At 43.1% G+C, this 14,573-nt stretch overlaps 1 protein-coding gene across 2 annotated transcripts in view; it reads left to right on the forward strand.

The window, feature by feature from the left end:
* The first annotated feature begins 1,242 nt into the window (after window positions 1–1,242).
* Window positions 1,243–14,573, forward strand: part of lhfpl4a (LHFPL tetraspan subfamily member 4a) — a 56,078-nt gene continuing 42,747 nt past the window's right edge. For both annotated transcript variants that reach the window (XM_029776290.1, XM_029776289.1), the window contains exon 1: window positions 1,243–2,363. In XM_029776290.1, the coding sequence (XP_029632150.1) occupies window positions 1,958–2,363 (406 nt within the window). In that variant the 5' untranslated portion in view covers window positions 1,243–1,957. The remainder of the gene's footprint in view (window positions 2,364–14,573) is intronic.

Raw genomic sequence — 14,573 nt, forward strand, 5'->3', positions numbered from 1 at the left:
GAAAACCCATAGAAACACAAACATAGAAAAGAAACCCAAAACCCCGGAATACATAAACTAATACCCTCTGCCACGTCCTGACCAAACTACAATAACAAATAATCCTCTATACTGGTCAGGACGTGACAATCTTGGCCAGGTCGCAGTTGTAAATGAGAACTTGTTCTCAACTTGCCTACCTGGTTAAATAAAGGTGAAATAAAAATTTAAAAATAAAATTTCACCCACTGGAAAGTCAGGCCCATCCCATCAGAATAAGTTTTTCCCCACAAAAGGGCTTTATTACTGACAGAAACACTCCTCTGTTTCATCAGCTGTCCGTGTGGCCGGTCTCAGACAATCCTGCAGGTGAAGAAACCGGATGTGGAGGTCCTGGGCTGGCTTAGTTTTGAGGTCGGTTGGACGTACTGACAAATTCTCTAAACCGACGTTGGAGGTGGTTATGTTAGATAAATTAACATTAAATTCTCTGGCCACAGCTCTGGTGGACATTCCTGCAATCAGCATGCCAATTGTACGCTCCCTCAAAACTGCACATTTTAAAGTGGCCTTTTACTGTCCCCAGCACAAGGTGCATTTGTGTAATGATCATGCTGTTTAATCAGCTTCTTGATATGCCATACATGTCAGGTGGATGGATTATCTTGGCAAAGGATAAATCCTCACTAACAGGGATGTAAACAAATTCGTGTACACAATTTGAGAGAAATAAGCTTTTTGTGCATATGGAACATTTCTGGGATCTTTTATTTCAGCTCATGACACATGGGACCAACACCTTACATGTTGCGTTCATATGTTCATATTTTTGTTCAGTATATATAGCACCAAAAAGGGATCCCCTATGGTTAAAAGCAAAATAACCCTTATTTGGCACTATATGTAACCATTTGTTTTTAGTGTGCAGGATGCAATGTGGTTAGAAAATTAACCAACTTGAAGTTGCCTTTAAATCATTGCCATGTTTTAACACCTATTAATTATTTTGTCAAAGGATTAGTAGACCAGCAGGTTTTGTTTAGCCCTGTAAGTCCCCGTATCCCCATATAGTCCCCATCCATGCACTATTTTACAATTGTTTTCTCTGTAGGCTATACATCAACTTGTGTTTGGTTGGGAATTGAGGATTACCAGTGAGGTATGGACACTGGAGGCGTTCACATTTCTGCAATATTCAAACGTGTGCGCGCCATCATCGACAACTCTCAACATCCCCCGGTGAGCGTGATCGCGCGGAGAAGAGAGGCGGAGGAGAGAGCGAGAGGGAAAACCAGGAGATAGTATGAAAACCCTCGACCATGGGGTCATGTATGTACAGTGATACGACTAAAGCCCATCTTTTCTCGTCTTCATTCTTCAAAGGACAAGTATCGGTCTCTTTTTCAGGATGTATGTAACAAAATGACAGGCGTTCGTAACGAATGCTCCCGTTTTCCTTATATCTCAATTCGTTCGCGGATGATTCATCAGTGGGGCTCGGCAGCGCTGCTTGTCTCTCATTTGAACCGTTCGATCTAATGGGAGTGGTATAGCTTCATTATTAACACTCTGACGGTGGTGGTGAATGGCAAATAATGCGTCTAATCCAGTTTTTCCAAGACCATTGTTTTGTGCAATGTGAGCTTGATCGACTCTGCTGTGTCGTTACGTGTTGAGAGGAGGGAGGGTCTTCCCCATCATTGTTGAATCACGCTTCGGGCTTAACGCTTCGGTCTTCCGTCATTTGGAAACCATTTGGATGTGAGACTAAATAAAGCCAGAAACCTGGACCTTGACCTGGGGAGACAGTGGACCTGGGGAGACAGTGCAGACCTTTGTGTAATTTTTATGAGAACATTTTTATCTCCATATTTTAGAGACCCCGGAGTGTGCATATATCAAAAGCGTTGCTGAGGGACCATTGAAGAAGATAGGGGGGAGACGAGGAGATTACGAGGTAACGCCAGGGGTGGGGAAAATGCTGCCTTCGCAAGAAGCCTCCAAGATTTACCATGACAACTACATGCGGAATTCGCGGGCCATTGGGGTTCTGTGGGCCATTTTCACCATATGTTTGGCCATTATTAACGTGGTGGTGTTCATTCAGCCCTACTGGATTGGGGACAGCGTGAACACCCCACACGCTGGCTACTTCGGCTTGTTCCACTACTGCGTGGGCACTGGGAACTCCAACCGGGAGCTCACCTGCCAAGGAACCTTCGCCGAATTCAGCAGCATCCCTTCGAGCGCATTTAAAGCGGCAACCTTCTTCGTGTTGCTGTCCATGGTGCTGATCTTGGGATGCATCGCCTGCTTCATCCTCTTCTTCTTCTGCAACACCGCCACTGTCTACAAGACCTGCGCTTGGATGCAGCTGCTATGTGGTAAGATATTGGCGTTTGGGTAGCAACCACCACGGATGGGGCAATTCATGTATTCTGCTCACAAACATTGAGGGGTCCATTACTTTCCTCACTGTTCAACAACACCTGGATGTGCTGTTGTAGCTTACTGTATGTGTGTGTGTGTGTGTGTGTGTGTGTGTGTGTGTGTGTGTGTGTGTGTGTGTGTGTGTGGTCTTGTATTACTATCGTCGTGGGTACCGGAAATCCCCAAAAGTCCCCACAAGGATAGTAAAACAAGGAAAATTCTCTCTCATGGGGACATTTCCGAATCCCTACGAGGACAAAGGCTATTTTAAGATTAGGGGTTAGGTTTAGGGTTAGGATTACAATTAGGGTAGGATTAGAATTATGGTTAGACATTATGGTTAGGGTTTAAGATTAGGGTAAGGGATAAGGTTAGGGTTAGGGAAAATAGGATTTTCAATGGAAAGTAAAACATATGTCGTGTGGGCTGTGTGTGTGTGAGAGAGAGAGAGAGAGAGAGAGAGAGTGAGTGAGATAGAGAGAGCGAGAAACAGAGAGGGGGAAACCCCTTGACGATCAAACCCCTTGCCGATTCAAGTTTTAATCTTTATCACTGTGGCCACGTGACATCGGGGATGAAACAAATTGTTATAGTGTAATTATATGAAATTATGCCCATTAACTTCCTTGGGAAGTATTGCAACAGCGATCACAGTTTCTATGTTTGTGGCCAAGTGCCCATATAGCCATAGCCTACACCATGCCTGATTTTAATACCTGATATTTTTCACATAATCTTGGTCAAATTAATTTAGTTCTCATCATTGGGAACGCACAGTTGAATTCCTGTCGTGGTTTCTTGAATTCCTGTCGTGGTTTCAAACTGGATTTCTGCGTAATTACATGCGTATAACATGGCAATGACACTAGTGTATATAGCTCTGTCACGACCATGAATCAGACAATTGAATATGATATAATATTATTAGCTTTTTTGATTCGTTTTGAATGGAACCCAGTGAAGGACGTGTAAAACAAAATGGTGATTTGTCTGGCATCAAAAAAAGACATATGAGCTCTGTTCGTTGTTCTTTATTTTACTGAGAGAATTCAGCCAACAACACAAATAACTGTGACAGGTGACAGCTTTTGACTTTGTTTGGAATCCCTGGCCTCGGTTTCCAGGATTGTATTTAAACTTTTGTGAAAGAAACATGGGATTTATGTCGCTGTGCGGTGCGGTTCATGCACCTTGTCTGAGCGAGCGACGCGCGCACACACACACACAGAGGGAACAGATTGTCTCAGTTCAGGTGTAGTGTACCTGCCACACGCACGCCAACTCACATTATGTGCTCAGTCGCACGGAAGCCCGTCATACATCTCAAATTGCACTAACCCCTAATTAATTAGACACAGTGCAATTTAATTCGCTCTAAATGTGTGTAGCCACCGACTGTGAATTCAGATAAGAGTTGCGTGAGACGTGCATGTAGTTGAGAAAGTCAAAGTGCGGATTTGAGAGTGAGATTTGGAAATGGATGGTGAGTATTAGCTTTGATATTTCTTGGCGTAATTGCGCACGCATGTACGTGCACACACACGTGCGCGCGCACACACACACACACACGCACTTCACAGCATTGGCAAAATTGGGGAATTCGGGAAACCTCAATCTGCTGTTGCACTATTGTTCTGCTTCAAAGTTATAGTATTGGAGAAGGCATGGGGTGCACAGGAGAGGGAGGAATATGGTGGACTCAGTACCTCTTCAAATAAAATTTCTCCTAATTTTCTGCTCTGCCAAGTCACAGTCTCTAGAGATGGAGGGAAGTAGAGAAATGTAAAGGGAACGAGAGAGAGAGAGAGAGGGGGGGGGGGCAGGGGGAGATGGCATAAGGTAGACATTCAGACCTGGATGACACTGGGATAGGATATACTGGAACCAAGGCCTTGTTCAAAGGTAGTGCACTATAAAGGGAATAGGATTCCATTTGTGATGCTACATATCAATTTAATGCTAAGCTGTGGAGTTCCATCAGCACCTCTGTCACCAGGAATGTAACAGTAGGCAACAGACTCATTTGAATGCACTCCAGCTTTACTGATAGCAGGATGTTTTCATTCAGTGTAATGTTATTCTATAGAATTCTAGAAAAGCAAAGGTATACAGTGCCTTCGGAAAGTATTCAGACCCCTTGGCTTTTTCCACATATTGTTACGTTACAGCCTTATTTTAAAATTGTTTAAATAAAAAAATGTATCAGCAATCTACACACAATACCCCATAATGACAAAGCGAAAACAGGTTTTTAGAAATGTTGGCTAATTTATTAAAAATAAAAAACAGAAATACCTTATTTGCATAAGTATTCAGACCCTTTGCTATGAGTCTCGAAATTCAGCTCAGATGCATCCTGTTTCCATTTATCATCCTTGAGATGTTTCTACAACTTGATTGGAGTCCACCTGTGGTAAATTCAATTGATTGGACAGGATTTGGAAAGGCACACACCTGTCTAAATAAGGTCCCACAGTTGACAGTGCATGTCAGAGTACAGAGTACAGAGTACAGCTTATGTAAATGTGATATTTCTGGGGGGGGGGGGGGGGTTCTTCATATATATTAGCAAACATTTTGTCACGACTTCCACCGAAGTTGGTCCCTCTCCTTGTTCGGGCGGCGTTCGGCGGTCGTAGTCACCGACCTTCTAGCCATCGCTGATCCTCTTTTCATTTTCCTTTGGTTTTGTCTTGTCTTCCATCACACCTGGTTCCAATCCCATCAATTACATGTTGTGTATTTAACCCTCTGTTCCCCCTCATGTCCTTGTCGGTGATTGTTTATTGGCGAAAATCTGATATCAACTTTGGAGGGGACAATTACATGAAATTTTCTCAAGAGAAATTCCTGAGGGGGACACCAAAAGTAGTGCTGTAACACATAGCCTACATTGTAATATGGTAAATGTATATTGAGGAACCAAAGAAATAAGGTGTTTGCCGTACTCCTAACTACCGGTACCCAAAACTACACAACTAATCACAACAGCAATACCATTGCCTTTAACAAATCTTAGTTCAGTCACCAGTTTAAGTTGAGAGTGGGGGTATCCATGGCATTTTCCAATTATGTTCCTATTTTACAAGTTAAAAAAATGGAGAACCTTTCATAATGTTGCCAAACAAAGACTCAACAAACTTACCTGAGACTCCCTGTCTCTGCCAGTCTGTCCCTGCATATCTGTCCCCAACTCTGCTGTCTGTGTGCCATCTGTTGCCTGCTCTGCCTAATGACATCATTGTGAAACATTTCCATTAGAATTTCATTTCTTTCTTATGAACATTTTATCAACTAGTCTTTGAGATATTAGGCTACTAGGGTTCTTACTATGTGTTTTGGTGTATTGAAAAATACTCTGATGTCCGTCTTTTATTTTTCTGCCATTTTTCTACCTGGCTGGCTGGCTGGCTGGCTACACACACAGTGTGTAGGTTATTTACAGTAGGAGATGGGCTTCTATCATTTTCAATCATTCTATTTGGGCTTCGATCTAAAAGGTAGCTAGCAAATGTGAAACGGATTAAAATGACAAGAGTTGACAGCTGTATGAGTTCACCATTTACACAACATATGCTGCAACCTTTTGTAATTTTAATAGTTTGTTACATATTGGCTGGCTTCCAATAATAGCTGAATTTGCAAAGCTAGCGAGCACCAATTCAGTTTCAGTGGTGTTTGCTATAATCTTTGCTACCCGGGTTAAATAAAGGTGAAATAAAATAAATAAATAAAAGTTCACTTGCGACAATTTAGCTTTTGCAACGAGACCATTAAATATATTTAAGACAATAGTAGAAGAGAGTGTAGTTCTGTTCAGTTTGGATTTCAGTTTATCGCTAACCTTATCACAGGGACTTTGAAGCACTAACTTACATCATCTGCATGCTGATTCTGCATGATGATAGTTAATATTTGCGCGCTAGCTCTGCATATTCAGCTAGTGTGTGTGCGCGATTGACTGGATTAACCTCACGTCAGTTACTTAGCAAGCTAAGGAACTGGCAGTGGATCAAACCATTGTGAGGCAAAGGGTGGGGGGGTTTATAATCAGCACAATTGCTTTCATTGCGTATTATTAATATTATTTAAATTACATAGTTATGTTTCAGTGATATATTGGGGGGGACAAATCATATTTTTCCCAGGATGGGGGGGTTGTGTCCCCCCGTCCCCCCCGGGATTTCCGCCCCTGATTGTAAGTGCTTGTTGATTGTCTTGGCGTGCGTCGGGTTATTTTTATTATTATTTTTAATTAAACTACGCCGTTTGGAAACGCAGTTTTGTTCTCCTGCGTCTGACTTCTCTACCGCCAGTACGCATTCCTTACACATTTCCAAAAATCAGTTTTTCCTTTTCATTATGGGGTATTGTGTGTAGATTGACGAGGGGAAAAAAACCTTTCAATCAATTTTAGAAAAAGGCTGTAACGTAACAAAATGTGGAAAAAGTCAAGGGGTCTGAATGTTTTCCGAAGGCACTGTCCATGTAGTTCCGTTTCTCATGCAGTGTGCTTACCTTTTTATCCCCCAGCTTCAGTTTCCCCCTTTCTGCCATAAGGTTATGTTTGACATGACATAACATGGAATGGGTTTTTAGGGGCTCGTTCAGTATAACCATTTCACACGATCGTACTGAACCAAGCCAAACGTGTTGGATATTTACTTTTCACCTTTTCCGCATGGTTCCAGCTACTACGGTGGGCCAGCTCAGTACAGCTTGGTTTGGCTATACTCGGTTCGGTTGTAGTATGAAAAGCTCTCTACTAGCCGCAAATGTAGTGTCTTATTTTCCTCTTTCCCCCTACACTCTCTCTTACTCTGTCGCTCCTCCTCTTCCTTCCCTCTGGTCCAGGGATGGGAAACTGACCCCCTTTGTACACCTACGGATCGCCCCCCCCTCCCCCCACACACACATTTTGTTACGTTACAGCTTTATTCAAAAATGTATTCCATACATTTTTCCCTCAACAATCTACACACAATACAACACAATGACAAAGCAAAAACAGGTTTTTAGACATTTTTGCCAATTTATATATAAAAAAACCCAATAAGTATTCAGACCCTTTGCTATGAGACCGAGAACCCGATGGTCACTCTGACAGAGCTCCAGAGTTCCTCTGTGGAGATAGGAGAACCTTCCAGAAGGACAACCATATCTGCAGCACTCCACCAATCAGACCTTTACGGTAGAGTGGCCAGACGGAAGCTACTCCTCAGTAAAAGGCACATGACAGCCCGCTTGGAGTTTGCCAAAAGGCACCTAAAGGACTCACACTATGAGAAACAAGATTCTCTAGTCTGATGAAACCAAGATTAAATTATTTGGCCTGAATGCCAAGCGTCATGTCTGGAGGAAACCTGGCACCATATCTAAGGTGAAGCATGGTGGTGGCAGCATCATGCTGTGGGGATGTTTTCATCGGCAGGGACTGGAAGACGAGTCAGGCTTGAGGGAAAGATGAATGGAGCAAAGTACAGAGAGATCCTTGATGAAAACCTGCTCCAGAGCACTCAGAACTGGGGTGAAGGTTCACCTTCCAACAGGAAAACAACCCTAAGCACACAGCCAAGACAACGCAGGAGTGGCTTAGGGACAAGTCTCTGAATAGCCATGAGTGGCCCAACCAGAGCCCGGACTTGAACCCAATCGAACATCTCTGGAGAGATCTGAAAATAGCTGTGCAGCGACGCTCCCCAACCAACCAGACAGAGCTTGAGAGGATCTGTGACAAGCTTGTAGCGTCATACCCAAGAAGATTTATTTGTAATATATTTACAAAAATGTCTGAAAACCTGATTTTGCTTTGTCATTATGGAGTATTGCGTGTAGATTCATATTTAAAACTGCCCCAAATTTCTCTCTGCCCCATGGCAAAACGAGTAGAATTGCATTAAATTAGTTAGAAAATTGTTAAATCCTCTCTCTAACCCATGGTAAAATATGTACAATTGCAGCAAACCAGCTTTGACATAATTTTTTTTTTAAATGGCCATTGGCAAAAATGTGTTATCGGGTGTCAATATGGTGGTCGCTAAAATGTTTTGCTCACAATGGGAGAGGGGGGTGGGAGGCAACAACATTTATCTTAAGGCCCCCAAAAGGCTAGGGCTGGCTCTGACTGCATGTGTGGGTATGGATGTGTGTACGCAGATCCGTGAGCCACTGCGGGCCCTAATGATGAGTTTCCAATTTTTGTGGCCCCCACCCCCATCAAAGTTGTCCATCCCTGCTCTGGTCTATCCTTTGTCTTCCCCAGGATGCGACGTGTTGCGACGTGTGTATCATCAGGTAGGCAGACGGTATGAAACTGTGGCTGTTCTCGCTGTACATTCGTTTTGCACCTTCTGTCTCTTTCGCATGGAACAAGCTCAGAGGACTGTTGTCGTCGCGTTCGATCTCTGCTTTTAGCACTTGTGCTTTTCTTTTTCCTTTTTAAATCAACATATTTTTTTTGTAGTGGACTACTTTGGCAGCTGCTCAAAACTGAAGGACAAAAACCTGTAATTAGAGCTGCTCTTGCAGGAGTACTGATTCTATGTATTAGTCTTCCTCATCCTCTACTGACTACATGCCTTCTATACCCAACGTATAGCTGTCTTCAATCATGAGAGCAAGTACGTTTCGAGCATGTAGCAATGAGTGAAATCCTCCAATAGACTTCTGTAAGAGAATGGAGGAAAGACTACAATAAGGCACTCTGGACTGGTGCCGGCCTAGATGACATTGCTTAAAAAGTAGAACGGTTATTGGCAACATTCTTTTAAAAAATGTAGTAGGCTACTACAGTGTATTTCTGCAAATGTATTTTTTTTATACTAGTACAAGCTCAGCAGTAACTCAGTTATCTCTAAAAGATAGGCCGCATAGGTGGTTTGCTGGGTCAGTGCAAAAATAATGCAGACAAGTTCAATGAGATATTGACTGTCGGCTGGAAAGGTGCCAACAAGTGTACAGACGGGCAGCATTTCTACCAGTGACAGTTTTCCTCCAGTATTTGTGGACTGAGAAGTTAAAGGCCCAGTGCAGTCAAAATCCTGTGTTTTGTATCATATTGTACAACAGCTGTAAAAGTGTGATAAAAAAAATCGATGTTATTTCCTGATAGTTGCTGGTTGAAAATACAATCTACACAGGACCTTCTAATCAGCAGGTTTGCCTGGGCGGGACATTCAGCTTTCCAGGGTGACATCACCCTGTGGTAAATTGGTTAATTTGATATTGAAATAAAAACGCCTGCATTGGGACTTTGGACTTTTGATGATATCAATGGGTAGAACTTTTCTACAAAACATAGAAATGCGCCATTTTCACATTTGTAGACACTGGAGATAATGAAAATGTGTGTCACGGCTGTTCGAATGATCGGACCAAAATGCAGCGTCGGTTTCGTTCTACATATTTATTTGACAGTGAAACTTAATGCGATACAAAAAATAAACTGAAGGAACAAAACAACAAACTGTGACGCAGGAGGCACAAACACACTCACAAAATATAATCACCCACAAAACACAAGTGGGACAAACATCAACTTAAATATGACCTCCAATTAGAGACAACGACAACCGGCTGCCTCTAATTGGAGGTCATGCCAAACAAAAAAACAACCTAGAAATACAAAACTAGAAACTAAACATAGAAATACAAAAACGGACGAACACCCCCTGTCACGCCCTGACCTACTCTACCATAGAAAATAACAACTTACTATGGTCAGGACGTGACAATGAGGTTGAAAAGTGGTGGAATTGCTCTTTTAAAGGCACTATTTTACAAACATCTTTTACAATGTTGTAATCTTAAGAGACACTCATTGCCATACCATGTCAAGAAATGGGCCATATCTAGGTATTTACAGTAGCTTTACGTAATGACACCACTGTGAGACCCCCTGTAAATGTTAGGTTGGATAATATGGTCCTATCTTATTAGACACATACGGGAGTCACGATTTCGTGTTGTCACCTTCAGCGGTGGCATTGTAGCTGTCTTTGCGTCTGTCTGTGTGCGTGGGAGAGAATGTAGTTCCATCATCGACTGAGAGCTCACCATAACCATTCAGAGACAGAGCGATAAATAGGCCTAGAGGACGAGGAACACGAGGTATGAGGTAATTCATGAAATCATCCACACTCACCTGGTCCCTTCACTCTCTCTCTCTCTCTCTCTCTCTCTCTCTCTCTCTCTCTCTCTCTCTCTCTCTCTCAATAGAGAGGAATCTTTATGTGCACTAATATTATATATAGGCCTAATTCAATTGCTGATATAAACCATCTGAGGAAGTGGAAACTGAAAACTATAAATACTTTGAGTGACATGGCGTTCCAGGTGAAGCTGGTTGAGAGAATGCCAAGAGTGTGCAAAGCTGTCATCAAGGCAAAGGATGGCTACTTTGAAGAATCTCAAACATAAAATATATTTTGATTTGTTTAACACTTTTTTGGTTACTAAATGATTCCATTTGTGTTCTTTCATAGTTTTGACGTCTTCACTTATATTCTACAATGTATAAAATAGTAAAAATAAAGAAAAACCCTTGAATGAGTAGGTGTGTCCAAACTTTTGACTGTTACTGTATGTAAATTGTAAAGCATTTTTTTCCGTAATGTTTTTTTTCATTATGTGTCGGACCCCAGTAAGACTAGCTGTCACCATTGGCGTCGGCTAATGGGGATCCTAATAAATTAAATTAAATTAGAAACATTTAAAAATCATCAATGTTATATTGGAAACAAAAGCCTGTGTAGTTTTTGCGGTCTGACACTGGGATTGATTATGAAAATGCGATAAAGCACTGCACCAAAGCTAGCAGTTTGGTTCACAGACCTTAAGTCAGATTGAAATGTTAACTTACATTTCAACATACAAGGGGTGAGGGTCCAGGAGTTCCTTCATTGTTTACCATTTACTGCCTCTTATCTTTCCATCCCTGCACCTTTTACTCTCTCTCTCACTCTTTCCATCTTTGTGCTTCTTTCTTTCTCTCTCCCTCCCTTCCATCTCTCGATCAACAACCTCATGGAAATGGCTGTTGTATGGAGAGTATGTTGTGCCAAAAGAGCCAACCAAAGAAAGAACAAATGAATGAACGAACTAACAAACGACAGAGAAAGATGCGGAATGATAACACGAGATTAGAAGGACAGAATCAAGAACAAAAGAAGGGAGAGGGGAAAGTCAAAGAGGGAAAGAACCTGGGCGAAAATGGGAGTATGTTGTGGCTCTGTGTGGGTGCCAGTGGGGACCCTGTTAATGCAGATTTAAGCTCGAATCAGAGGGGGTGCCTGCCCAGGGTTTCACATCGTGGCAGCCCACTCTCCCTCCCATAAGCCTCTCCTTTCCCCCAGACGTTAAGCCTCCGCCAATTACTGTACACTCCCCACGAAACCCCATTATCGATGGCAGATCACCGCCGAACGGCACACACACACACGCATACACACACACACCTCCCAGGGTAGAGGAGAGGAGAGAGGGAAGAGGGGTGAAATAGAGAAGGAGAGGAGAAGGAAGCAGAGAGGGAAAGTGGAGTACAAGTTAAATTCATTGGCAGGGGCTTTTGGAACAGTTCAGCGTTAAGGGCAATGTAGTGAAGAGGAGTTGACAGGTAATTGTCTGGATGTGTGTAATCAATATGTACAGTATTTCTGTCTCACTAATAAGAGATAAGTGAGGGGTTGCTGTGAATGTGTGTGCATTTGTGTTTCTTGAGGGGGTTCAATAGGTTTGTTGATATTTTCAAGCAGAATGGAGCCTCAGAAGCCCTCTGTAAAATGTGTGTGGTAGAGAGAATAGAAAATAATGCTTTTTGATGTTTATGTTTGAGAGAGAGTGTGTGTGTGTGTGTGTGTGTGTATAAGAGAGGGAGCAGCCTAATGGGATTGGATATGGGCCTAATGCGCTCAGGCCGGGCAGAGATGATAGTTTAATCAGCTCTGTGGTGCAGCTTTGAGTTGGGGCCTCCCCTCTTCACTAGGCTCTGCGGTGGAGCTCCGCTGTGTGCCAGGCTGCAGGCTGGCAGGCCAGACGCTTGCCCAGTCAGGGACGGTAGAGGGACAGCTGCTCCACACCGGAGCCCAGGACCAGGCCAGCACCTAAACTCCTCACGTAAGGAGAGAGGGAAGGAGGGAAAGAGAGGGAAAGATAGCGAAGTGATCCGTTTTCAAGAAGGTAGGTGTATGTCGCACGTGAGGGGTTGCTGTCTCTTCACAGGGGAGGCATTTGACTGTCTTTTTTTCCCTCCATCAAAATGCGGAAAAATACAGGAACCTTTTCGCTAGCTACAGTATGATTGGCTGAGATAATGGATGGGCTGGATATGCCGGGAGATGAGTTTGGATTGGTCTTCCATGTAGCATGCGTCTGTCTATAACATGAGCTGCTCAGTATGTGTTGATAATCCTTTCTATTGTGGCTTTTTTAAAAGATATAACGTTAGCCATTGAGAACTACAAAAGTTTAGGTACTTTTCTCAAAAACATTGATGCCCTGAATTTAGCAGGCGCTATTGACAGATCAGTTGGAAAAAAGTTATGATGGGCTACTTTCTACACATGCCACGGTCAGTGTGAACCAGAGAGACTTGACACAACGCTGGCCTAACAAGATGTAGATACAAATAAAACAGAGTTAAATTGTTCCAGTCTGCCGTGAAGCGTTCATCCATGTATACGGGTAAGAGTCTAGCTACTATTTTCAGATATTATAATTTTTAATTTTGTCAGAACGTCGTTTTCATTTGCAAGTTAAAGCGTACTGTTAGGTAGCTAGCAAACGTTAGCTTGCTGGCTCGCTAGCTAACTTTACGTGTATGATCTGTGTAGTAATATTATTCAAATCAGAAATCCATTTCCATTGCTAGTTATAGCCTGTTAGCTAGCTAGCGAACATTAGACCTAGTTGGTTAGCTTTAGCTAACTGCAGATTCATACTTCAGCTATGACAATCAGTTTGTGTTGGTAGTCGTATGAGTTGGGATTATGCCGGTTCATTGTTTGGCTTGCTAAATAGCTCACAAAACGGCTATATGGACTATCTGAGTTGACCCTTGGATTTCATTCTTATCTCTATGCACACTCACATGGCCCTACACGCTACGCACGCTAATGTCTAAACCAAAGACTCCACTTCGCCAAATGATTACATGACCAATCAAGTTAGCCAGGTGTGTCTGGGGGTGATTAGGGCCATCTATTGTATGACCGTGTTCACGCCCTTAGCAGAAGTCATCGCGGTTAGATGGGAATTATCTTCCCCATGTGGCTGCCACAGTCAAGCACAACCTACCCCTGTTTCCTGACATCGTCGAAGCATTGACAGCAACCTGGTCCAACCCGCATTCAGCTAAACTGATGCTGCATGGCTGTGCCCCGTTCATGGATCTGTGGGGGATGGAGGGGGCAGGGCTGGTGCACATGCCTCTGGTGGATAGAAAGCTAGCTAGCTACCTAGCCCCGTTGGCTAACAAGGGCATGGCTAATGCGAATCCTACTCTCCCTAACAAGCACTGTCACTTTTCGGCTGCTCAGCTGGATAAGGTGTATCATGCAGAGGGGGTGGCTGCCCAATCTCTCTCGTCTGTCACTATGCTGCAGGTTGCTGGAGGAGCACACAGACACACACACAGGCACAGCTTTGGCCGCAGGAAAGCTCCGCACAGAGCTCCTGGATGAGATCCTTGTTACAGCCGACTTCATTCTGCGCATGTCCTGGTACACCATTCTGGCGAGGAAGAGCATGGGAACTACTGTGGTGGGAGAGCGTAATTCTCCCACAGGGTTGTTTGGTTCAACTCTGGAGGCAATGCAGGTCCGGTTCGAGGCCAAAAATAAGCAGTGGTAGTCGCACATTTTTGCCAGGGTGCCACATTGGCAGGATTCAATCACTGAGAGAGCCGCCACCTTACAGCGTTAACCGCAAATTAAAATGACATACCTCAATTAAGTAGTTTTGTTTGCTAATGTAATATTTGTTATAAAAATGCACTCCAAATACAGCACATAAAACAAATAGCCATGTATATACACCCCTATATAAGAGCAAACCTGCTTAATAGCCTGCTTAATAGCTTAAAACGCTGTTTTGCATAATCCTGCTATTTTCATCTTGCCTTGGCTCTTTCTGTAATTCCGCCCCAATTTTTGGGCTACCTAAGAGGA

The sequence above is a fragment of the Salmo trutta genome, chromosome 14 (genome assembly GCF_901001165.1).
Source record: "Salmo trutta chromosome 14, fSalTru1.1, whole genome shotgun sequence".
Taxonomy (NCBI): domain Eukaryota; kingdom Metazoa; phylum Chordata; class Actinopteri; order Salmoniformes; family Salmonidae; genus Salmo; species Salmo trutta.